Below are 24122 nucleotides of genomic sequence, written 5' to 3' on the forward strand. Positions count from 1 at the left end.
CGAGCACAGTAGATAGACTCGCAAGCTCCTGGCTCGCTGATGGCTTACGATCCGTATAAATCGTTGCTGGCCAACGCGTCTCGAGAGCACGTGAAGCGTAGCGCCGACCTTAATACGCACCTCGTGGGGAATGTTTTCCTCCCGGCCATTGATTCGCAGCACAAGAAGCTGTCAAAGTCGGCGGCTTCGCTGAAACATCTGAAGCTGATTGAACAGTGCATTTTGGCGGAGAACAAACGCGAGGAACGATTGGCAAAATGCGCAACAATCAAGGATCGGCGAATGTTGACCAAGAAGTTTCAAGCGCAACGCGAGCGTGAGAGGGAGTTGATACAGGCTCTTATGCTGGGGAATTACCCTGAGCGACAGCACGATATCAAAATTCTTGAGACGGATGTGGTAGCTGCGACTACTCCTCGACAACAGCTCAATCAGGAAACAACAGGTCTCAGCGCCAGGATTCCTACACCAGATCGCGTATTCCGCAAATCTAACGTCACTGGAGGTGTTCCGAAGGCAAAGCCTCATGCACGCAAGAAGTTTAAGCTTCCAGAGTGTAACGGGTCACCAGGCAAGAAGGCCGACGTAAGAGCACAGATTGATGCATCGATTAAACTGTACTCTTCAGGTAGAAAGACTCCTCCAGGTGTACGAGAAGTTCGAACAGAAAATAACGACTCGCCAACTCGGAAAAAGCGAAGCCCATCGCGGTCAGCAAGTTCTGAAATCCGTGTTAGATCTTCAATGGAACGAAGCCCAGCAAAACCCAGCCAAAGTGAAAATTTAATGAAAGCAGTGGAAACCACCGAGGCTTCTCCTACTGGAAGGACACAATCCCCTTACATTTCGCTGCAACGACACCAATCGCGGGCCCCGCATCTATCAACCTTGCCGGGCAAATCCTCAGAAACACAAAATGCTAACGTGGTGGAACCGACGGCAGACAGCAGAAGCCAACAATCTAAAAGTTCGTCCGTGGCATTCGATGGAGCGCTCAGTTTTTCAGAAGCGCAACGAATGGCTATGGGCGGTGAACTCAATCAATTGCACGCGAGGTGTGATAAGATTCTTGCTGAAATCGCCACACAGACAACGCCACGCCTGATCAACGACGCTCCAAAAGATGATGGCGTTAAGAAAGCGCCGTCACGATCAGAGCTACCTCCGATGAATCCGTCTCTATTGGTTAACGAGTTAGCTCAAAATGCATCTGCCACCACACCACGTCGTCCGCAGTCTAGTCGAGCCACACGATCAACCCGCCAGGCTTTCCTCGACAGCCTAACGAGGGAGCCCAAGAAGACCCCCAGAGCCGAAGAAGCAAGTATACAGAGAAGCGCTACGATCGCTGTAATTAATGCTGGAAGGGACACTGCGCACGACCAACACATTCTTGCCGAAGGAGAAGCCAGCTCTAGCGAGGAAGAGGAGCCTACCGTAGACAGCAAAGGTGCCGCTGTCGACAGTCCCACCACTGAAGCGGAATACAGCGAGGATGGAGACCATATTGCCGACGACGGTCTCTCAGACGAGGGTGTTGATGCTGATCCCGTTGCCGCGGTGGACGAAGAGCTGGAGACTGATGTAGCTGAAGCGTTGTTCGATTTGGTCGACATGGTGGAAGCTGCCGTCGAAGAGGAAGAGCGGAAGAAGGTGTTGCCAAGTCCACGTACCGTGTCGACTCGACCGCGGTCCTCTATGGTAAGATGAACATATCCTTTGCGTCGCTCGTCGCGTATACCTCACCCCAGACTTTTGTATTTGTGCCCAGGGCCAAACGACCAAGCACGTGCTGCGCATCCAGTCTTTATTCCGCGGGTACCGCGCCCGCATTGCGTTCCGCCTAGCGCTGTACGAGGACGCGCTGAGCTGCGGCGTGCTGGGGGCCATGCCCGGCACGACCCAGGGCCGCTCGGGCTGGTACCTGGACCCGAAGCGGCTGATGGCCTACTACTTCGTGATCCCGGATCCCGACGGCGACTGGGAGCAGAAGTACACGCTGCGCTGCAGCCGGCTGGTGCTCACGCCCTACGAGATGCAGCACGAGGTGCTCAGCAAGGTGCCGGCCGACCTGCAGCAGCAGCAGCAGGACGAGGACGGCGAGGATTAGAACCCCAAAGTCAGAATGATTGTTCACTTCAACTTGTACCAGTTGTACCGGTACCACACTCGCACGTCACCATCTGCTTTGGAGCCCGAAACCAAAAAAGACGTCGCATACTATTGGCCATATTTCCTTCCCCCTTATACCTGCACGAGCGTCGTTGGTTCCGTCGCTCGAGAGCTCCCGGACGCCGCGCCGCCCTCCGCCACGCGCCACGAGAGCGAGAGAAAGCGATAGAGGTCAGCCAAAGACGTACTCATAGAGAGCCGCTACGTCCCTACTGCCGGGTGTACTAAGGTACGTACCGGTTTGTGTCAAGCGGCTGTCGCTAATCAGAATAGAGAGACCTGACTTTGGGTGTTATGCATATGGCCTCGTGCAGCTTATTGGACTATATTAAGTTAGAGAGACCCCCAGAGATGGCCAGCGAGCGAGACGGCGACCTGTTCGTGAACGTGACGAAGAACGGCTGCGACGCCCTGGACGAGCGACTGAGCAGCGCCAGCGCCGGCACGCGGCACCAGCAGCAGCTCGTGGAGGAGCAGGACGACGCCGAGTTCACCAGTGTGCTGTACCCGCGGCCGTCGGTGGACGCCATGTCGCCCACGTCCTCCAGCAGCAACGGCTCTGCTGCCGAGTTCTACTCGGCGGAAGGAGCCCTGAGGACGTCGCCGACTGCTGCTGCCCCCACGTCCGCCACGGCGACAGAGACGGACTCGGACCTGGAGGAGAGTCGCAGTGACGCTGACAAGGAGAAGGAGCACGTAACGCGCGCCATGAGCGCCGCGGAGGACAAGCGAGCAGCGGATAGCGGCGACGCGGAAGCGACGGATGACGAGGAGTGCAAAGGGCTCGGCAGCGCCGAGGAGAAAGACCAGGACCGGTTTAAACTCGCCATTGCGCTGGACTTTGAGACGGATACGAATGGAGCTGGGAGCATTGGCCCGCCCAGCGTCACGCGACAGACGTCCAGCAGTTTTTCTGACCTGGGCGACTATGATGACTTTTCGTTTTCAGATGCGATCACAGTAAGTGGAGGAGGCGCAGGCAGCGTCGAAGGTGGCAGTAATGCGGGCACGCCCACCACGTTCTACCCGATTTATGAGAACGACGCCTTTCGGTTCACGCACGGAAGTGTGAGCAGCTGTGGATATGGCAGCTACGACACAATTGATAAGATCCCTGGTGCGTTCATGAACAGTCCCGCGAGAAGTGCGCGCAGCGCGAATTCGCCTACAGTGCTGCGCCTCGACAGCTATGGCTACAATGGAGGTCGAATCACGCCTACTTTTCAACTGACACAACCGGCGGACGAGTCGCAGCCGCTGATAGGAGATATCTATCCGGTTTCTGGTGAGGTGGTGCGTCAGCGAGTTGACAATGCTGCTTATATTATCTTTTACAAAGGCGACGACAGCGGCGAAGAGCAGAACTCGAAACAAGACATATTAGGCTTGTCCTCTTCATCAGAGGATGATGGCGATGGAGGTGAGTGGAGCGAAGAAGGCTCCGGGAGAGTAGTTCCACCTCGTTCGTACGCGTCGCTGGGTGCTGCCGGTCACAAAGTACAGACTGACAACTGCTTTGCACGAGATTACAATCATCCAACACGGTCTTTGGGCAGAGGTCTTTTTCGTGCATCTACCAGCGTTGGTAGTGCATTCCTGAAAGGTGCGGCCGGCCTGGTGAACAAAACATACCAAGGCGGAGCAAGTGGTGGCGTATTTGGTTTTGCTAAGGGATTAGGCATGGGAATGCTGGGATTGGGAACTCATACTGTGAAGGGCGCGTTCCGGGGAGTCGGACAGGTGACCCATCTTGTTGGCGAGATGGTGTTGGGGACTGCGCCGCATTTCAGCATTGATGGCACGCTTGTACTCACCAACTACCGTATCATTTGGCAAGCGCTTAGCACTAAAGATGCGATGGAAATTCCTCTGGCGTCCATCCTGTCCGCTGAAAGTTCGACAACAGCGCCCCACGTCGCTAATATCGAAGGCAAGCATCTCTTGCGCGCCTCCTTGGCATTCCAAGACGAAAACACGTGCTCCGAGTTCTTGAGCTGTATTTGGGAGCTCTACTCGACGGGTGGTTCCCCACCTCATTTTTTGTTTGCGCACTTGCATTACCAGGCACTGCGACATAAGGAAGAGGTGAAGACAGTGACTGGAACGGGACTTGAGACGCCAAATGATCAGTTCTACGATGCGGAGGAAGACTATCGACGGCTAAAGTTGCTAGACGAAGATAGCTGGATGCGGCTATACGACAACTCGGACTACACCATGTTCCCATCATACCCGGAGACTTTTGTGGTCCCGTCGGTACTGGATGAAGATGATCTCCGCGAGCTAAGCGCCTATCGCAGCGCTAGTCGTATTCCTGCAGTAGTGTGGCGTCACCCACACACTGGCGCGCTTGTATGCCGATGTGCACAACCTTGTACAGGGCTAAGTGGATATGTTGTGGAGGCTGACCAGAAAATAGTATCGGCGCTTCAACACGCAACAAGTGCTTATGGTGACGCAAAGTTTCACTTCTTCGATGCGAGAAGCCAAATGGCAGCTGCAGCTAACTCAGCACAAGGCAAAGGAACGGAGGACCCGCGCAACTACCCGAACTCGGAGCTGCACTTCTGCGACATTGCGAATATTCACGCCGTTCGCTCGTCGTTCGCCTCGCTAGCATCGGTATGCCAGCCAGGCCAGGAGCGTGAAAGCAGTGGGTGGTTGTTTCAGTTACGGAATACCTTTTGGTTCCTGCATTTGTCGAATATCCTTTCCACTTCGCAGGAAATTTGCCGATACTTATGCCAGAGCGATTCCGTTATGATTCATTGCAGTGACGGGTGGGACCGTACTCCTCAGCTTACGGCCATGGTTCAGCTCTTGTTGGACCCGTATTATCGTACAGTCCGCGGTCTGCTGTGTCTGATTGAAAAAGAATGGTGCTCATTTGGACACATGTTCCGGTATCGTTATGGTCAAGGCGAAGGGCCAGGCCAGCAGGAACTCGAGGAGCAGTCCCCCGTGTTCATCCAGTGGCTGGATGCACTGTGGCAGATTTGGCGTCAGCAGCCGTGGGCGTTCGAGTTCAACGAAGCGTTGCTCTCTGCACTCTACGAGCACATCTTTTCCGGGTTGTATGGCAACTTTCTCTACAACAACGAACGGCAGCGCAAGCAAGAAGAGGCGGATGCCCCCACACGATCCCTGTGGTTCGTACTTTTGGAGCAAATGGACAAGTACATCAACGTGGAGTATGACAGCGCGAAGAACTTCAACAGCATTGGGCTAATCCTCCCTTTTTCGTCCGAGGAAAACGATTTGGTTATGTGGGCAAACCACTTGGTCTACGCTGACCCTGTCTGCCGAAAGTACGAGTGATAAAATGTCAAGCACGCTGACCAGTAATGCTGCGATTTTCTTCTTGTACGGAGACAATGTAGATTGATATGACGCGCAGTTCCCATGGATGCCCTCATCCTAGGCAAGCATCATGTCAAGAAACTCGAGTACCGGAAGCTCAAGCTTGCCGTCCAAAAGATGCTTCTCGCTGAAGAAAGCATGTCGAGGCCATCGATTTGTCAGATCTCACTATGGATCAGCTCAAGGTGGTGGAAAGATGGCGTACATGAATTCGGCCGTTGGGTCGTGTTGGTTACGAGGTGGAGACAATGCAGGGCGTACTGGATCTCGTCCGTGGCAATTTGTCGTTTTGTTGGAATCAGCATTGTTCCCGGGTAGCGCTGGCGAATGCAATTAGGTAAAGTAGGTTAGCAGTAGGTTAGCAAGATAGGTAAGATAGGACAGACTGTTAGTTGTGTAGAAGTAGTAAAATGAACTGCGCGTAGCAATGAAGCTGACCTGGTGGCGACGTTGCTTCCAGCGGGCGCTTGTGAGTTTTCTCATCGTTGCATTGGTCGACGCGTTGAATTACTGTAAGCAGAAGATGTCAGTTCCATTGTTTCGAAGCGATCAAGGAGGAGATTTGTCTACCTGAAGGGAGCTCGTGCTCATTTTCCCACTGAATGATTTCTGCAGCGGCGGCTAACTCCTGAGAAATTGAAGGAACGCGTGAGGCTGCAGTTGGTCGCGACGCTTGCTGTCCGCGTGAAATATCAAACTCCCCGTGAAGACTCTGGGAGGCACCGGTAGCTCGAGGATTCTCCAGAGCTACCTCTGCCATGTGCTCATTTTCCCACTGAACAATCTCTGCTGCCGCCTCCAAGTCGTCCCATAAGTACTCTGGCCGAGCTTGTTCTGTCTCGCTTACTGGATTCGTCGTTGGAAGGTTGTCTGGGGTAACGACTCGAAGAGTTGTGTTGGTTGGTTGATAGGGAGGTCTGTTTGAGCCCAATCTCGAGACTTGTGGTGGAGGATAGCATCGTCGCTGCTGAAGCTCCGGCACGCGAGCAGCCGAAGATTGCAAACAACCGCGCGCACTTTCAACCGCGTTTGTCTGTGTGGCAACGGGAGGCTGGACGAATCTCTGAGCGCGTTTTCGTCGTTCGAGGGCGTCCCGCCTTCTGCGTTCGATAAGCTCTTGTTGCTCCTTAGTGAGCGTCTCCGGTGAGTTGATGGACGCCACTTGCTCTGTCAGATCAACCACCGGCGTGTTCCCGCGAGAGCTTGGCCCTGTGTTTCTCGTTGCCTTTAAAGCTGGCGCAGTTTTCGCTGCCGGCTGTGGAGCTACCGGAGTATATCCATTCTTGAGCAAGATATCACGAGCAATCTCTTGCGGAGTCTTCGTCACGCGATGCTTCTCCGCATCTAAACCATTTCTGTTAGTCGACGCATCAAATGCAGGCCTCCAGGTCCTTTATATGTCTTGAGCACATACAGATCTTGGCCTTGGCCACCATCTTCTTCCCGTAAAATCGCTCAATCTACAATAGTAGATCCTTCACTGAGTATGTTGGGGGCTTTTGCGCTCTAACTGTCACGGACCTCAGCCCATCGCCCCGTTCTCGCTAATTCCCGCACGTGCTTCTGCTTAGCTGCCACCGTTTGCTTTTTCTTAGGCGCGGAGGGCGCTGGAGCCGCGCGCTTCCGCTTCGGCGCGGTCTTCCTGGAAGGCATGTCGATTCCGCACTTACTCCAATGAACAAGTTGAAGTGGCAGATAAGATGTCACAAGTTGCAGCTAATGGAAATGGCTACATTCTTTTGTCAAAAACCTACGCGCTCGTGATGCTCAGTTCTGGGGAGGAGGGAGCACTTCGTCGCTCCAAAAGCCCCAGCAGTTGCCCATGCATGCGTCTAGACCGCAGGTGCGGCAATGGATGGGGCGAGGGTTCAGCGCCAACACCGCCGCTGCAGCCTCCGGGTCGGCGTCGATCGCCTCCAGGCGAGTTGCGATTTTGTTCAGCTGGTTGCGGATGGAGCGGCGCTTGTTCTTGCTGCTGCTCTTGTCCTGCAGTAGCTCGGTCAGGATCTTCTCGAGCGCATTCTGGTGCTCGAGCAACTCGGCGCGCGGCAGGTACTGCAGGAACGTGACGTAGCAGTGCTTGAGGTACTGGTGGTCCGTGCAGTGCACCTCGCCGTGACGAGCGTAGTAGCAGCTATCGCACACCAGCACCAGGTCTCGGCAAACCGTGCACACCTTGCGCCCGCTGAACTCGTCGTGCGGCGTCTGGCACTCGATGCACTTGCCGACGACTTCGTTGCTGTCTTGCGCCCCCATCAAAACACTGCGTAAAAAGCGAAGCAGCAGCACAACCTGTCATGAATCCTCGATACTAAACAGACATCTATCTCAACAACACACAGAAGAACGCACCGCTTGTCGAAGACGAAGTTCTTGCCTCGGAAGAAGCCTCCGTCTTGGTACGCCTCGAGGTACTTGTGGATGCCGCCCTTGAGGTGATGCACGTCGTTCACGCCCTGGCTGCGCAGGAAGTTGGACGCCTTCTCGCAGCGGATTCCGCCGGTGCAGTACATCAAGACCTTCTTGTCCTTCATCTCGTCCACGCGGTTCTGCAGGAACGTGTAGTACTCGGAGAAGTTCTTGACCTTGGGGTCCACCGCGTCCTCGAAGTGTCCGATGAGGTACTCCTTGTGGGCCCGCACATCCAGAACCACAGTGCCCTCCTTGTCCTTGACAGCCTGGCGCATGGCCTCGTGGAACTGCTGCGGCGTCAGGTAGCCACGTTCCTCGTCGGACGCCGTCATGTCCGGACGAGCGACGACGCCGCCCGTGGACACGATCTCCTTGACGTGCTTGACAATGAGCCCCACGAACGGCGGGCTCTCGTGCGCGTGGAAGCTGTGCTTGAAGTCCTCGGCGCGCATGGCGAACACCTCGTGCGCGCACAGGAAGGCGATGTACTCGTCGATCTTGGCCCGCGACGGGCTGGAGAGCGTGGCGTTGATGCCTTCCTCGCTGATGAGGATGCGGCCCACGAGCCCCAGACGCTCGCACAGCCGCTCCTGCTCCTGCTTGAGCTCCAGCGGCGCGGCCACCTCCACATACTTGTAGAAGAGGATCACGGCGTGGCCCACGGGCTCCGACTCGGTTGTCACCATTGCTTTCCGGTTGTGTGACGCTTGGGTGACGAATGGGTACGGATTCATTCGTACTTACCTGAATGTTCCCTTAAGACTTGATGCGACGCATTTAACACCCTGCCACACTTGATACTTTGCGCGCGAAGAGCTCAATTGCCACTGCAATCATGGCGACCGAAGACGCCCCAGCGCCCGAAGACGCCCCAGCGCCCGAGCCCAACAAGGAGCCCACGGCGAATGGGACGCCCAGTCCGGGCAAGCGCAACGCGAGCAAAGCCAAGAGGCTGCTGCCCATGGAGCTGCGGGTACGCTACAGTCCTTTGTTGATTGTGTCTAGTGCCGGAAGATCGACTGATGGAAGCGCGCCATGCTGCTCTGCCTTAGAAACGCCGTCGGGCCGCCAAGCTGCAGGTGTCTGCTGAAAAGAAGCGGCGGGTAGCATTAGAAGCAGAGTCGTCGCTTCAGACGCCGCAAGAACCTGCCAGGTGAGACCACTCAGCAGAGGGCATCAGCAGGAGATTTCTTACCATTGCTTTGGTCTCCTAGTAAACCGACGGAAGAAGATGGAGTTGCCTCTCATCAAAACCGTGATAGTCACGGATCTGGTCAAGAGAAGTTGGTCGCTGCTGTGTCATCGCCTGCGTCAGCATCGAAGAAATCCTCATCATCAACGAAAACAAGGTCGCCGCCTCTTTCCGCGGCTGCGGTCCCTACGTTGAATCGGTTGCAGTCCCTTTATGCGCCGTCCTTGCTGAATCAGCAGAGACAGAGACAACGCCGCCCTGCGGGTGCAAACGTGCCAAACACCTTCCATGTGAGTTGCTCTTGATGTCCGCAATCAGCGCTTCGTTGCGTTGACGTACAATTATGATCACCAGGTTTCCGAGCTACCTATCGACATTGTGCCCAAATCGAAGTTGGCCATCCTGACAGCATTTCCGTATCCTTTTCAACGCTCCAAGTAAGTGGATCTCACTGTGCTTTGTTTTGAAGGGACTTGAGCTAACAAAAAAGGTCATGCTCCAGCTCAAGAATCAAAAGGTTGGCACTCCAACGCTTCATTACCAGCGGTGAGAGCAGTGTGCAACAGTCTGCTTCGCAAAGCGCGGCAGCTCGATGGCACGAAGCTCTGCACTATTTTGTACACCCCGCAGCCTCGGTGCCAACGTCGGTCTTACTCAATCGCGCTACTGCTGCGAGCACCAGCGATCCTTTACTGGGAGGCCCCAAAGGCGAGCGTAAGCGGGAGGAGAAGGCATTTTTCACGGTGCGGTGGAACACATGGCAAGAAGCATTTCGTGACGTGTACATGAACTTTCGCCGGCAGCCAACTGGTGCCAGTATCGACGGATCATTCTACGTCCGCTCCAGCGATTTCATGGTTTGCTTTCTGTACGATGTCGGTGCAGTCAGGAAGGAAGGAGCTTCTTCTTCGATCATCAACCTTTGTCAGCAGCACGGTAATGAAACAGATCCCTCCGATGAAATGGAGGGAGAAGCGAAGCCTACAAAAAGTATCAAGAAAGCCAAGCTCTACGCAGTGATGTCTCAATCGAATTCAAGAATCCGCAAGGTATTGCACCATCTTAACGTGGAGTACAGCATGCCTTACGTCAATGCTAACGAGACTCAACGCGAGGCTGGGGAGTTCCATCTTCTGGAGGAGGAGCAAGAGGCTAGCAGATCGAGGAGCAAAGATGCAAGTGGCGGCGGTGTTATTGCACCTGTGACTCGTGCAGCACCCACCCAGGAGAATATGCACGGTGCCGACTCGCTGCTTCTCTTCCATGGCCACGATTCTGTGCACGGGCTATACGAGTTCCTCATCAACCGAGCGCGTATGTACTGCAGTATTGTGTCGTTCATTGCATTGGAGACGATCTGTTCAACTCACATCAACTATTGTTGCTGCAGCCATGTCAAACCAGGACGTCCCCGAACTCTACGCTTTGCACCCGTTCGCTAACGCGACGATCCAGAGTTTGCAGGTTACGTCGCACGGGCGGGTTGGCGGCGTTGCAACTGGGTCACTTTCAGAAGACCAGTCATCTCGAACAGCTACGCTCTTTCGGACGGAAGTGTTGGGCTTTTGTTTCCCTTCCAGCATTGAGAAGCTGCTGGGTCTGCTGAAGGATGAGTGGGAAGCAGCGAAGACATCTGATGTGACCTGCTCCGCAGATTCGGAGGTTGCGTTGCGTACGTACATGGAAGCAGTGTCAGGTGCCGAACGATTGAACGCGGCCAGGCTGGACGAACAAACTGCTGTCGGCGAGAAGCGTGGCGACCTGCAGCAGCGACAGAAGCGTCAGGACGAGCTCGAATTTTCCAAGCGGCGAGTGGAGGCTGTGGTAGTGACGAAACTGGAAAGCAGCTACGTTGTGGAGACTACAACCCGGCCGATCGTGGTAAGGCGGTAAACATGTCCCGATCTTTTGCCGGTCGTTTGGCTTCATTGGTGTACAGCGTTGACGTGGCGGCTGGGACGCAGGAAAGTGCTGCAAGTCGCACTGCCCACTCCACCGAAATCGAGCGGGCAGCTACAGGGCGTAGGTAACTTGGCGACGGTGTGGCTCGGAGCTCGTCACCGGCGGAACGACCGGACGTTGGGCAACCAGCGTTGAGTTGTACGTTCACAAGGAAGGGGCCTCGGGGCAAGCGAGACGCAAGATGGTCACTTGCGACTGCCTCCGCGAGTACAGCAGCAACGTTCGGCGTCCATCGGCAGCAGCTCAGCCACATACTCGCCGGTTTCGACGCAGTTGTCGCACACAACAGCGAAATTTCAAGCAGCGTCGAGCCCGGACGCTACTGCTGCTGCTGCTGCAATGGACGCGAATAAGATTGCAACAGCTTTCACCAGTGCGAGACGTTGCAGTTAATGCAGCGTGGCAGCAAGGTGGTCCACTTTCCGTCGACCGTGGACACATCCAATTTCTCTCGGGGTGACAGCGCCCACGTTTGCCCGCGTGGTGTCTTGAGTTCACGCCTTCTCGCCGTTGTAAAAGCCAAGGCTTTTGACATCAGAGGCTTTTACAACGGGCGAGAAGGCGTGAATAACATTCGGTGCAACCACCCGCCAAGCTCTTCTTTGTAGTTATCAGCGCGCGTTGGCCCGCTCTGGCTTGCCCGTAGGCCCGTGCTCTGCGACGCACAGTCTGCGTGGGCCGCCACGAACGCTGAGCGCTGCCCATCGAACGCGCAGTGCTTGATGGCTGCTCGGGGAGTGCCGAGAGTGGCCACGTCACTTCTACGAGCACTGCGTGGCATCTCCGCTCTTCAACGGGCAGCTTTCGTTCGCAGTGCTCCTCGGCTTTGCCGAGTTTTTCCAGCAGCGCCTCCCGCTCGATCGGTTCGAGACGGACGTGAGTGGACTTAGCCGCAGCGCGGGGCCGATCGATGACCGGGCTGGATACCTTCCTGCCTCCGTTGCTCATCTTGTGAGCAAACTCCTCACCGCGGAGCTCTTCGAATCTGCACACGCGCAAGCAGTGCTTGAAGCACTGCTTGTTTGTTCTGAGTTCGGGGTGCAGCAAGCGGACAGCGAAGCCCGTCGGACAGTGAGGCGTACGCTGTCGGCGGGTCTCCACACTTGCGGTTTGTATGCGCACATCTGAACGTGCGCTTCAAGCTGTTTTCCCGATCTCGCGAGTGAGTGCGCGCGGGAAGCACGTGCGCCAGCGGCCCAAGAGGAGCTCCGATACATTGTATCATGGCTGCGGAGACTTCAACAACCACAGCAGCAGCGGCAATGGCAGCAGAGAACACACTCAAGGAGGACGCCGACCCGTTATCTGCAGCTGCAGCAGCAGCGCATGGGCAACTTGCCCCTGCGTCCCTGGCACAGTTTCCGCTGATGTTTCGTGCGTGACCGTCGCCCGGCTGTGTCGGCGGGGATGGGCGATTCGTCGATCGGCAAAGCCGAGTCACGCACTGACTTGCCGTCTCTATGCTGGCTCCTCAGTCGGCGATTTCCCCTCACAGCAACAGCTCAGCCCATCCGAGAGGAAGAGGAGTTGGGGCGGAGAGGCGCAGCTTACCACGGGAAGCGCAGGGGGAAAGCGGAACAGGATCGACCGCGCCGAACCCGCCGCTGGTCATTGTCGCTTCACCCCGCAACAGCGCGGTCCATGGGGCTCATCGCGTGGTTTAGCCTCTTCAAGTTCAGCTGGCTGCGCAGATGTAGGACGTGCGGCGTGCGCGGCTCCAAGTGCCTGTGTCGGCGGCCGTCGCTGGCGCTGGAGCACATCTTCTTCCTCGAGGAGCGCAAGAACAAGTTCGGCGCGCGCAACTTCAGCCACGTGAGCGACACCATGATGACCTCCAACAGCACCATGTTCGCCTGCAGCACCGCCGGCGCCGGCCCGCCCAGCAACCTCAGCGGCTCCACGGTCGTCATGCGCGGCGCCGGGTCCTTCGCGGACAGCGACGTGAACCCGACCGACTACTACTACCCGTCGGCGCTCGCGCCCTCGGACGACAGCGGGGAGCTCCTGACGCCCCGCGTGGACAAGAAGACGGAGATGCAGCTCCGCGCCGACCGCCGCAGCCAGCGGAAAAGGCAACGCAGCCTTAGTCACAGAAACTCCAGGGCCGCGGGCTCGACGGACGTCGCCCCCGCCGCCCTCATCAGGAAACAGTCGGGCCGCATGCTGTCCAAGGCAAGGCACACCGGCGACAAGAACGTGCAGCCGCCCATTAAGGAGATCGTGACGGGCGAGTACATCCTGTACACGGACGAGAACATCCCGGTCTCGCTCCCGCACCGCCAGCAGCACCAGCAGATCGTGCCGCACAACCGGCGGCGATCGCGCTCGCAGCCCAAGAGCGTCAAGATGGGGACGCGCCCGCAATACAAGGAGGAGCCCGGCGTCTCGTTCCAGTTCTACGGCCGCGGCGGAAACGGCCGCGCTCCCGCGCCCCCCGCCCCCGTTCCGACGCTTATGTCGTCGAGCAGGAGCATCAGCATGCGCAGCAGCAGCAGCACCAACGACTCGTTCATCATGAGCTCGAGCTCCATCTCGTCCACGCGCGGCTCGACGTACTCGGACCGCGTGAGCCTCGAGACCAACTTCGGCTCGTTCAACCCCCCGACGGCGCTGGGCAACAACGGCCGCCTCATCGAGAGTGGGTACGCCCCGAGTATCCAGGAGGACGATGAGGCGCACGCGCTGGAGCAGCTCAACGGCTGGCTCCACGCGTCGTCCGTGTCCACGCAGGACTCCTTCATGTTGTCGCGGTAAGTGTGTGAGAAGTGCCGGAGCAGGAGGAAAGGCAGTGCCTGCCCATTTTGGATGGAACAAGATGGAGATCGACCCTGGACAGCCCCCGCCACCTTCTCCTCCCCAGCAGCAAGACAGCGAATTGATTGTATGGAAGAATACCCCTTGCGTGCCGGGACTATTAACTTAAATATTACTACTACTACAATGCGTTATGTGAAAGCCACAAACAGCTCTTGATGCGTGGAGGAAACCTCGGTGCAGCACTCGCCTGTCCTTCGACGAGAGAACCCCGTCGTCGATGTGCGGCCAGTTGAAGGGCAGGAGAAGGAATCTTAGCACCGACAAGAGAGCACGCCATGGAACTTCCATGGAGACCATGGCTACCATGATGGCACGAGGATGGTCTCATCAAGGCACTCGCCCTCAAGTGGCCAAGACCTTTACTGTGTAAAAGACGTGCACGGGGTCACTCAGGCATCGCGAAGCAAATTGTATTTCGATTCTCAGCGAGAGCAGAGCTGTATTCTCTGCATGGTGCAGCCAGGCAGCAACCTGTCATTCACGACACCGGTGTGCTGTTGTTGCTGTTTGCGTTGCAATCTTCTCGCACTTCGACGTGACAGCGCAGCGTTCTGAATGCTCAGGGCGGTGATGACGACTTCGCTCAAGATTACACAGCGACAACCACCGAAGTGGTCTTCTGAGATATCCATCCAGTGGATGGATGGCATCCACCCAAACGTTGGATGCGAGTGCCCGCTGCGCGGCAATGCCAATGCATGACAGGAATACTGACAGACAGACAGCAATGACCTTGCCTTCGGTCGTCGATCGGTATTTTGGTGTGAAAGTTGGTGTACCAAGTCACCCTCCGTAAGTGCGTTTTCGTGTGGCGCACACGGTTCTCTGCGGCGACGCCCTCGCCACGCATTACGGCGAGACCCCCAGCACGCCCCGCAGCCGCAGATCCCGCGGCTCTCTGTCCCTGTGCCTGCAGCCCCCCTCGCGATGGCTTCCACGTCTTCCTCGGCCGCAGTGGCCGCCATGGTGCAGCGCGCGTCGCAGCAGTACCTCGAGTGCCGCCGCAGCGTCACGGCCAAGGTGGACGAGGTGAAGCTGCTGGACGAGCAGATCGCCGCCGTGTTCCAGCAGATCTCGGCGCTGTCCGAGGCGCCCGAGGGCGAGGAGGAGCTCTCCGAGGAGGCTAAGGCCGCCGCCAAGAGCGTGGGCCGCCTGGAGGTCACGCTGGCCGGCGTGGAGGGCGAGGAGCCCGTGCCCAACGCCACCATCACCGTCGCCCTGGACCCGGAGTACGAGGCGGACGAGTACGAGACCGTGGAGGAGGTCGTGGAGAAGAAGAACGTCGTGGTGACCGACGAGCACGGCCACGTGGTGGAGGACGGCCAGGCGCCCGAGGAGGACGGCGAGAGCACGCCGCGCAAGCTCAAGACCACCACCAAGATCACGCGCACGACCATCAAGAAGCGCGTCAAGAAGGAGAAGGAGCCGGTGGTGCGCACCGTCGCCTGGACGGCCGCTGCCCAGGGAGAGGAGGGCGAGGAGGAGGAGAAGGCCGCGGCGCTGACGTTCCCCGCCACGTTCGTGTTCGACCCCGTGCAGTCGCGCGAGGCTGTCGTAACGATCACGGTTGCTGCTGCTACCGCGGAGGAGGATGGCGACGAGGACGAGGAGCCGGAGCCCGTCAAGGAGATCGAGTTCCCGATTTCGTCGCTGTTCCAGGGCAACGCGCTCGACAAGTGGTACACCACCACGGACGAGGAAGAGGAGGAGGAGCCCACGACCATCACGGAGCTGGTGGAGGAGGCTGTGAAGGAGGCGATTGAGGAGGAAATCGCTGCTGAGAAGGCCGAGGAGGCCGAGGAGGCTGAGGAGGCTGAGGAGGCCGAGAAGACCGAGGAGGCCGAGAGGACGGAGGAGGCCGCTGAGGAGGCCGAGAAGTCGGAGGAGGCTGCTGAGGCCGAGAAGACCGAGGAGGCTGTTGAAGAGGCCGAGAAGACGGAGGAGGCTGTTGAAGAGGCGGAGGAGACGGAGGAGGCCGCTGAGGAGGCCGCTGAGGAGGCCGAGAAGACCGAAGACGCCGCGGAGGAGAAGACTGAGGAGGCTGAGCAGGTGCAGGAGGAGCCCAAGCCGGCGGTCAGCCGTTTCCACGTGAAGGCGAACTTCGTGCTGTCCGAGGCTGAGAAGCTGAGCATCTCGGTGGTGGCTCTGTCCAAGAAGAAGCAGGAGGCCGAGGCAGCGCTGCTGGCGCTGGAGCGCGAGGCTGCCAGCCTGCGTACCAAGTACGAGCGTCTGAACGCGAGCCAGCGTCAGCTGAACGCCTCTAGCATCTCCAAGCCCAAGTCCAGCCTCCTTGGCGGCCGCTTCGGCGCCGGTGGTGTGCCTGTGCAGCGCAAGTCGTGGTACCAGAGCTCCCGTGAGCGTGCAAACGCCTTCATCACGAAGCACCAACAGCTACTCGTTAGCGTCGCCATGTTTACCGGCAGTGTGTGTCTCTTCCACTACAACGGCGAGAACCTGTTGGCTTAAGCGCAAAGCGAAGATGGTGTATTGCTGTTCTCTACGCTTAATGCGCTTTTGTTTTTTGTTGGGTGCTGGACGACGATGCACGCAACCCAGCATGCTAGTGACGCAAAGCTAAGCTGAGCTGCAGTCGTCTTTACTAATAGATATCAACAGGTGTTCGGCCTCACGCTCATTCTTGTCGACATTCCACCGTATTGCTATCGATGCAACTCATAAAGTGCTGGTGAGGACTTGTGGTCTCAAGATGTGGAAAAGCGGCCTCCACTGTCCTCGTACGTGCGATAGGCAACGTAATCGGTGACAAGCCTAAATGTAGTTAACACGCAAGTGAGCTCTATGGAGGACATATATAATTCGTAAGCTAGCTTACCGAACGACATCGTGGCCAAGCTTACACCGATGAAGATCCTGCCACGTAATTCGGTTTGGATGTGCCGGTGCGATGGCATCGAATACCTGTGTCTAAAGTAGACGGAATATCCAAGGGAAAAAAGTAAGTTTTGTGCAAATGTTATCACATCACAAGTCATGGCCATACTCGTAGACGGTCTATGGTAGGTGCATCGTCCTTGCCTTCACGATCATGAATTTTTTCAAGCAGACTTTTCAGGAAGAAGTCCAAAGTGAAGGCGTCCAAGAAACCCTGCTTGTGAAAGTCAAGAATTCCCCAAAAGAACTAGAGACGCATTATCCAGTGCAGCTGTCAATGCAACGGAAATTGGAAGCATGAGAGGCATACTCGATGTACGTACGACTTACCCGCAGTGCAGCTGTAGATGCCTTATCGTTCATTACTATGGTAAAGTCCAGATACGCGTGATAATCCATCTCGCCGTTAAACGTGGGCACCTCAGCAAATACTTGCGTTACGAAGGCGCTTGTCAGGTCATGCGTAGGTTCGTATCCTGTAGGGTTAAAGGCACGCTTTTTCCCATAATCCTCGAGCTCGTTGATATTGAGCATGCCATTGCCATCGCGATCTAGTTGAAGATACTGGCGATGCACGTGCCGAATCTTTGCGGGGTGAAACGCGTTCGATTGTTGGTCGTATCTGTCGCGTAGCGAGTTATCCACGAGGCGAAAGAACTCTGCGAATCGATTACATGTTACGACTTGGTGAATCGACAGCCCGCGAGTACGAATTTGTTGCATGCCATGAGGGAGCAACAGCATACGAGCACAAATAAGCTCGTAGTATTGCTGAAAATCCTTGTCATCGATCAGGCCAAGTTCATGGTATGCCGCTCGAATTGTCTCCGTAATTAGAGAGGCGTACATCTTCTCTGATAGCATTTCATCGTCTTTGTCAACTCCTTCCTGAGAAACGCGCTCGAGTACGAATTGAGCTACCCGCAGCGACAATTGCAACTGGTGAAGATACTCGAGGACTGTGTATCCACTGACCCGCCCCTGTGTGTCTTGAGGAAACTACAACAACAGCGCACATGCAAATAACAATAAGTCTACAACCCGTAAGCTATTGACATATCGAGCACTCTGGTGATTGCTCAATTCAAATTTACCATGAGAAATCGCTGAGCACATAGCAACACGCCCAACTTGGCTCGCAAGTCCACCGAGTCACACCAAGAACCTTTCGCGACGGAACAATAGTCTTCGTACGAAAGCATAAGTGTCATCTGATTGTTTAGTAAGCGGTCGACTTCCACGATACCGGTCTTTTTCGCCCGGTGCTTCATCTCTTGCTTCAGGTCGAGCGACATCGTCGAATTACCTGATTCAGCACGTCCGAATGGGTAAACTACCCCACCAATTCTTCCATCAGTATAATGTGAACCACGTACGAGCATAGGAGCTAATGCACTCCACAAGCAGAGTAAACTCTGCACTGGAGAGAATTACAGCATCCAAACGAGCGGCCACCCTGCCTCGCCGGATGCGCTCGCCACACGTAAACGGCGTGCGTTTGCGTGGGAAGAAGAAGCGGGGTATACTTGATGACGTACTCTTCACAATCGCTGCCTTAGAGACGTCAATAGCAGGTGGTGGCGCTGAAAGCCGCGATGAAGGCTCCATGCTTGCAGCAACGTGAGAGCTCTTCAATGCTCGCGCCGTTTCGTCGAACATGGCTACACCGCTATCCTCCAATCAGCTTCGAGTAATGTGGCGCACATAATATTGTGTCGTGGGGCATCGCTCCCCATTATTGCTTTGGGATCAGTAGTATGGAGCCTGATGGACCTGCAGCGAGTGCCGGCGACACCGTGCCGGTGCAAGCGTCGAGCGAGCAAGCGCCTGTGTCTGATGCTGAGCTGACTACTGTTGCCATCGATACTGCTATTACGGCGCACGAGGAGACGCCGAGCGAGGCGCAAGAGGCGGCGGGGGACCCCGACCACCAGCTCGTCGATGGCGCGTCCAACCAGCCAGTGCAGAGCGACGAGGCAGAGCAGAGCGAAGCCTTCGCTGCAGCTGAGGAGGGAGACGTGGCAGACGCACAGCAAGTAGACGTGGAAATGGCGGGGCCGACGGAGGACGCGGCGCCTCCCGCTTCGGATCCGGCTGCTGTGTCTGCGGAGGCGGATGAAGCCGATGCTGAGGCTGTGCAGCAGGAGAGCGAGGCTGTTGCGAGCAATGGCACCGCAGACAGTGATGACAACGACGAAGCATTGCACGCGTCCACTGAGGAGACTGCCAGTACGGCAGAAATCCAGGAGAGCCTGCCGGAGGAAGCAGCACCTGTGGATGCATCCACGGAGCAGACGGACAATATTGAGCATGACCCTTTGGTACAGGCTTCTGCTGCTGATACGACGGAAGTGAGCGAAGCAGGGGATGTGGCACCGGTGGACGGTGCTGCTGCCTTTGCTGCAGATGGAGAGCGTGCATCGCCCCCTCCCACGCATGACGAAAGCGAATACAATCCGTCCGCACCAGCCATTGATACGTCTGCTGTCCCGCACGGAGAGGATGAGTATGACCCAGCTAACCCGTCTCCTGCCGGGACACCAGTTGCAAGCAACACCGCGACGGGTTTCGCGGATCAACACCCCGCAGCTGAGCAGGAAGAGTACGACCCGGACCATCCGTCTATGACGTTGTCGGCAGCAACAGCTGACGAGCCTACCGCGATGGAAGTGGACGAAACTGCAGCAAGCACTGCAAGTGCTGAGCAGGTTGCTGTGACTCCTGCAAAGAGGAAGGCCGCAGATGAGCCTAGCTCTTCCTCTAATACACCAGCTAACGGAGACACTGACCCTAAACGGCCACGCATCAGTAACAACGAGAACAGTCGCCATGAAGATGACCACAAACATGCAAGTCGTCGCCGCAGTAGCAGTGATTCTACTGCTTCCCCTAGCATCAGCTTGCATAAGCGCCACGAAGAAGACCACAAGGGTCTCTCAGCAGCGGCGTGGGACCGACTCATGGATTTCCAAACGAGCGGCGAGTTCAAAGTGACTCAAGTAAGCCGTGCTGCGTTTGCATCCGTTGGAGCGATGCCGGAATTCGCTCAGATTGCTATCATTGCTCGGTTTGTACGCACTCCGATGCGTGAGGTGCGCGATAAGAACGGTCAGCTTATGCGTATTTACCGTGAGTACCAGAAAGAAAACCCTCAAGTTGCCGCACTGCAGCCCGTAGACGCCTTCATCTCGGACTACAAGAGCGACCCTGGTCTTTTCCGCTTTGGGTACGCCCCACCGCAACCTGCAACGGGTGTGTCTAACGTTCAAGTGCCGTACCAACGCGATCAGCCGGAAGACGATGCTCCGGTTAGACATTGTCCTCGTCAAGCACGGGCTGCATCTTCTCGAACTGATCCCGAGCCAAAGAAGCAAAAGGGTGTGGATGAATTTGGTCGCGTTGCACACAGCGACAAGCCAAGTGTACATGATTCGAATGCATCTGCCAACGCACCCAGCCAGCGACCAGCTGCATCGGACCCTCGACTAGCTTCCCAAGCAATGCCGCGGTCAGCAACTAGCGCAAGAGCTGAAGACCCGCGTCGGCGTGAACAGCCGCATCCCCAGAGTACCAGTGCTGTTCGCGATCCTCGCCGCCGGGCCTCTTCGACAAATCAGCAGCCATCTCCACGCAGTCAGCCCGGGCCATCTCATGCCGCAGGGTCGAGTGATCTGTACGATCGTCTTCCAGTCGCCGTAAAATCTGTTGTGGACAGTATGCGCCGGGAAGGACGATTGCAAGAACCTCTAAACGACAACGTGGTCACCCGGCTGCTGCATTTGCCGGAGCGAGTGGCTTTGCAGGCTGTGGAGAATTTTAGCAACGTGGATCTTTCGCAAGTGGAAAACTTGCAAGGGTTTTTGGTGGGAATTATCAACCGTGTCAACGAGAAGGCAATCGCTTCGGAGAAACAACAACACCGACCTCAGGCACCTTCTCCTCATGGACACCCCCAAGCAGCTATTCCGCGCGGCGGAGGCTACGCCGCAGCTCCACCACAAGGTGGGTCTGTTCTTGGTGGGCCTCCTCAAGGTGGTCGTTTGAGTGGTGGCAATGGCGCGAATGGTGGTGGGTACCGTGGCCAAGTCACTCCCATGGCCGCCGGTCCTGGTCCTGGTCCAGATCCAGCGTTGTATGAACGTCCCTATGAAGCTCCTCAAGACCCACGTGATCCTCGTCGTCGACAACCAGCACCACAGGGAGCCCCTCAGCAGTATGGGGGAGCAGTGCGAGGGCCACCCCCAGTTGGGGCTGGACGTGGCCCTGGAATGGGAATGCCATCCTTTACAGCCCTGCCGGTGTCTGTGCAGAATCACATTCATTCGTTGGTGGCCAACCGAACACTGTCGTCTCTGGAAGAGCTTGGAGGCAAGTGCTACGAGGTGCTTGGTCAACTCTCAGAGCCGCTGGCAAACCAGGTGCTCACTCGCTTCGCTGGCGCCAACCTTTCCAATGTTCGCAACAAGAGTGGATTCCTAATTGGTGTCGTCAAGCGAGCTCGCCAGGAGTATGGCTTCAACTAAATAGCAGCAACTAAAGCATTCAACTTGGAACAGCCCCCATTTCCATCTGCTTCGTGTTGTTCTCATCAATAAGCACTCGCTGACCCAGCAAATCTTACTAACCAATATATTTACGTAGTTCTTGCACTCGAATCGCTCAATAGCGGCCGTTTGATAGCAGCAAATGAGGTTCGAATGGGACGTCTGGCAAACTGTCATCATCATCCGTGGTCTCCTCTGTCTCCGAGCTGCGTGTTGTTCTTTTGGCTCGGTACTTCCGCTCGTAGAACAGCATGTAGGCGCAACTGCTCAAAACCTCAGCTACTGAAGCCTCGCGTACACTCTCGTCGGAGACGAAAAACCACTGTGAGGGACTCGCACGACGATACGCTGTGAAATGACCGCAACGTTCGTTGCCATGATGCAAAATGACAGCTGTTAAATCATACAGCAAGTACTGCTGCTTTGATGCCTCGCTGCACGATGAAGGGGGCGCCACAGACCGTCGCACAATGCCACTTGCCGATCGCGAGCTACCATTGCCCAGCTTCTGGTCAGCGACGGAGTCGAGTTCATATTGGCAGTAGACGCTCATGTCCAGCTCGAGAGGAAACTCCACGTAATTTTCGAGCTTGAAAGCACCGCCTGTCCTCCTGAACACCTTGCGGTTAAGGTGGAAGCAAAACACGTCGGGGCTGCGAGAGAACTGGAGACGCTTGTGGCAGTCTCCACGGGTGCGTGGGATCGGTCGTTCAAGCTGCTCCAAATCGAAACTGACCGAAGAACTGGCCAGCTGCTCCAGCGTATGAATCCAATCCTTCCGCTCGTGCTGAGCAATTTCCAAGTCCATCACGTCGGTCAGGTTCACACTGGCACTACTTGGCTTGATCTGCTGCCTACTTGCCTCAGCACACTCTTTGCGTGTGACTTCTAGTTCATCGATGACGCTGCAGTAGCTGCACTCCACTCCTTTGATTACCTCTGGCTCAGTGTACAGATGCAGTGCGTCCGTCAGCCTCGCCACTTTCCGGTCTCCAGGAGTCACAAGCGACAGCGACACGTCCAAGAACGGCTGGTTGTTCAGAGGCCGGAAGCGGCGGCAGCGCGTGCACTGCAGCAAGTTCACCTGCAGGCCCTGCAGCGGATTCCAATTCCGCTCGTCAACTGCTTGGGACAGCCGGAGATCACTAATGGACCTCGCCGTCGCCGGCTCGATCTCACTGCCCGCGTACAGGTCCACCAGTCCTCGGTCCTGCACGGAGCAGCGGCGCTGCTCACTGTTCACCAGCTTGAACAGAAACTGCAGCAACTCTTGCGAGTCCTACCGTCAGCATCACCAGCAGCAGCAACGAAACACCACTAGTCAGCGTATAAAACAGCAGCAAGGAAGCTTGAGGCGCCCCCGCACCTGCTGCTTGTTGCCCCGGAAGGCCCTCAACTTGCTCGTGAGCTCCGCGTTGAGCGTCCTGGGCGCCACGACGCCGCACGGCTCGTGCTCCTCCCTCGGCGCGAGAGCTGAGGCCAGATGCAGCACACGTTAGCGCAGACCCAGCAGCACGGAGACGGACAGCACACGCACCTTCCAGACAGTCGCGCAGGGCGCCAGTGAACGCGATGCTGCGGCGCGTGACGCGCGCGCGCTGCTCGATCTCCTCGAGGAACTCGTGCACGCTGGGCAGCGACGCCAGCGCCTGCAGGATGGCGTTGAAGAAGCAGGTGTTGCCGAGGTTCTGCAGCCCTGGCACGACTAGCCGCGGCGTCTTGGCCGCGAGACTCCGCATGGCGCCGGAGGTGGACGATCGCTGGGCTTGGGCTGGGCTGGCGCTTCCGCCGGTGATGCTGCCCGAAGGGAGAGGATGAGTTTTTCAAGGGGTTTCTACCAATGGGAGGGCAATTTGGCCAGAGCCAATGGGAGGACAGGTGCCAGGCAAGTTGAAGTGGACGGTGGAGGGAGGACAACTAGTAGCTAGCTTTGCTGGAACTTTGCTAGCTCGGCGAGGTGTTATATCTGTGCTCGAACCATGGTACTACATGTACTGACGTATTCGCGAAAATCTCGTATGATACCGGACGAGCTGCAGAGCCAACGTTATTAGGGCGGCAGCAAGTCCGCAGTTCAAAGGTCTCTGAAGCATGTCAGACAGGCATGCGCACCTGATAGGCTTCCTCTCGTTGTGCCTCATTGATGTCGACTATACGCTGCACTCTATGATACTTCGGAAGTATATCACACTCTGGTTTTATTAACGATCTTGGGTAAACGCGCTGTTGTGTCAATGAAAACGATGGTACATGTATGCCGCTGCCATTACCGTCACCATTGGTAGATGTCGACGACACGCTGCTGCCGTTTTGTCAGTGTGACACAGACCAAGTACGCTGCCACAGCTGGAGCAGTCTGACTACTCAATGCTATGCTAGATTGAGACCGAAGTTGAGGGCATTCCAACAATATGTAGTAGACCGATAGGTTATGCTTAAAATTTTCCAGCTCGCGCTTTCAGTTTCTTAGAGTTACCCAGCCTTTTTTTTCTTGAGGGCTGTGCATACCACGCAATGTAATCCCAGCCCCACGTACTTACACGATCCGAGGCAGAACTTGCACCTTATCAACGATGCAATGAAGCCAGCCGAGAATGCCACGTTGAAGTGGTCTTTGCAGTAAAGCAACTTCCATTTTCGAGTAGTCCAAGCTGCTTCTGCGCCAGGATCAACTTCGCTACTTTGCGGTGAAGGGTAGTGTCCTTATATCCCGGGCCATTCGCTGCAAAGAGCAACTCAGTGCTCAGCATCAAAAGTGCTGACATTGTTGC

At 56.5% G+C, this 24122-nt stretch overlaps 10 protein-coding genes across 10 annotated transcripts; 6 read left to right on the forward strand and 4 right to left on the reverse strand.

Annotated features, from left to right (window-relative positions):
* Positions 1 to 1614: 1614 nt before the first annotated feature.
* On the forward strand, positions 1615 to 2110 carry IUM83_05851 (uncharacterized protein; the record flags this gene model as incomplete). Its single annotated transcript, XM_067930012.1, has 2 exons — positions 1615 to 1701; positions 1772 to 2110. The coding sequence occupies 2 exons, from the start codon at positions 1615 to 1617 to the stop codon at positions 2108 to 2110; spliced, it is 426 nt and encodes a 141-aa protein (XP_067798311.1).
* Positions 2111 to 2384: 274 nt separating this feature from the next.
* IUM83_05852 (myotubularin-like protein) lies at positions 2385 to 5490 on the forward strand (the record flags this gene model as incomplete). Its single annotated transcript, XM_067930013.1, has 4 exons — positions 2385 to 2401; positions 2487 to 4480; positions 4553 to 4794; positions 4972 to 5490. The coding sequence occupies 4 exons, from the start codon at positions 2385 to 2387 to the stop codon at positions 5488 to 5490; spliced, it is 2772 nt and encodes a 923-aa protein (XP_067798308.1).
* A 99-nt stretch (positions 5491 to 5589) lies between these two features.
* On the reverse strand, positions 5590 to 7185 carry IUM83_05853 (Rhodanese-like domain; the record flags this gene model as incomplete). Its single annotated transcript, XM_067930014.1, has 5 exons — positions 5590 to 5659; positions 5738 to 5852; positions 5971 to 6042; positions 6103 to 6160; positions 7090 to 7185. 5 exons carry the CDS (start codon positions 7183 to 7185, stop codon positions 5590 to 5592), a joined length of 411 nt encoding a protein of 136 aa, XP_067798309.1.
* A 114-nt stretch (positions 7186 to 7299) lies between these two features.
* On the reverse strand, positions 7300 to 8630 carry IUM83_05854 (Rhodanese-like domain; the record flags this gene model as incomplete). Its single annotated transcript, XM_067930015.1, has 2 exons — positions 7300 to 7795; positions 7885 to 8630. 2 exons carry the CDS (start codon positions 8628 to 8630, stop codon positions 7300 to 7302), a joined length of 1242 nt encoding a protein of 413 aa, XP_067798314.1.
* Positions 8631 to 8779: 149 nt separating this feature from the next.
* Positions 8780 to 11029, forward strand: IUM83_05855 (DOWNSTREAM NEIGHBOR OF SON; the record flags this gene model as incomplete). Its single annotated transcript, XM_067930016.1, has 7 exons — positions 8780 to 8917; positions 8997 to 9097; positions 9159 to 9426; positions 9491 to 9573; positions 9639 to 9653; positions 9819 to 10450; positions 10527 to 11029. 7 exons carry the CDS (start codon positions 8780 to 8782, stop codon positions 11027 to 11029), a joined length of 1740 nt encoding a protein of 579 aa, XP_067798315.1.
* Positions 11030 to 12739: 1710 nt separating this feature from the next.
* On the forward strand, positions 12740 to 13852 carry IUM83_05856 (uncharacterized protein; the record flags this gene model as incomplete). The annotated part of the gene is made up of 1 exon (XM_067930017.1): positions 12740 to 13852. One exon carries the CDS (start codon positions 12740 to 12742, stop codon positions 13850 to 13852), a length of 1113 nt encoding a protein of 370 aa, XP_067798312.1.
* Positions 13853 to 14842: 990 nt separating this feature from the next.
* On the forward strand, positions 14843 to 16381 carry IUM83_05857 (Myosin-I heavy chain; the record flags this gene model as incomplete). The annotated part of the gene is made up of 1 exon (XM_067930018.1): positions 14843 to 16381. The coding sequence occupies one exon, from the start codon at positions 14843 to 14845 to the stop codon at positions 16379 to 16381; it is 1539 nt and encodes a 512-aa protein (XP_067798313.1).
* Positions 16382 to 16617: 236 nt separating this feature from the next.
* IUM83_05858 (uncharacterized protein) lies at positions 16618 to 18415 on the reverse strand (the record flags this gene model as incomplete). Its single annotated transcript, XM_067930019.1, has 6 exons — positions 16618 to 16684; positions 16749 to 16840; positions 16917 to 17054; positions 17138 to 17806; positions 17902 to 18113; positions 18184 to 18415. 6 exons carry the CDS (start codon positions 18413 to 18415, stop codon positions 16618 to 16620), a joined length of 1410 nt encoding a protein of 469 aa, XP_067798316.1.
* Positions 18416 to 18564: 149 nt separating this feature from the next.
* Positions 18565 to 21330, forward strand: IUM83_05859 (uncharacterized protein; the record flags this gene model as incomplete). The annotated part of the gene is made up of 1 exon (XM_067930020.1): positions 18565 to 21330. One exon carries the CDS (start codon positions 18565 to 18567, stop codon positions 21328 to 21330), a length of 2766 nt encoding a protein of 921 aa, XP_067798317.1.
* Positions 21331 to 21466: 136 nt separating this feature from the next.
* Positions 21467 to 23090, reverse strand: IUM83_05860 (Ubiquitin-specific protease; the record flags this gene model as incomplete). Its single annotated transcript, XM_067930021.1, has 4 exons — positions 21467 to 22138; positions 22214 to 22630; positions 22718 to 22824; positions 22889 to 23090. The coding sequence occupies 4 exons, from the start codon at positions 23088 to 23090 to the stop codon at positions 21467 to 21469; spliced, it is 1398 nt and encodes a 465-aa protein (XP_067798131.1).
* Positions 23091 to 24122: the final 1032 nt, after the last annotated feature.

The sequence above is a fragment of the Phytophthora cinnamomi genome, assembly GCF_018691715.1.
Source record: "Phytophthora cinnamomi strain GKB4 chromosome Unknown Contig10, whole genome shotgun sequence".
NCBI classification, from domain to species: domain Eukaryota; phylum Oomycota; class Peronosporomycetes; order Peronosporales; family Peronosporaceae; genus Phytophthora; species Phytophthora cinnamomi.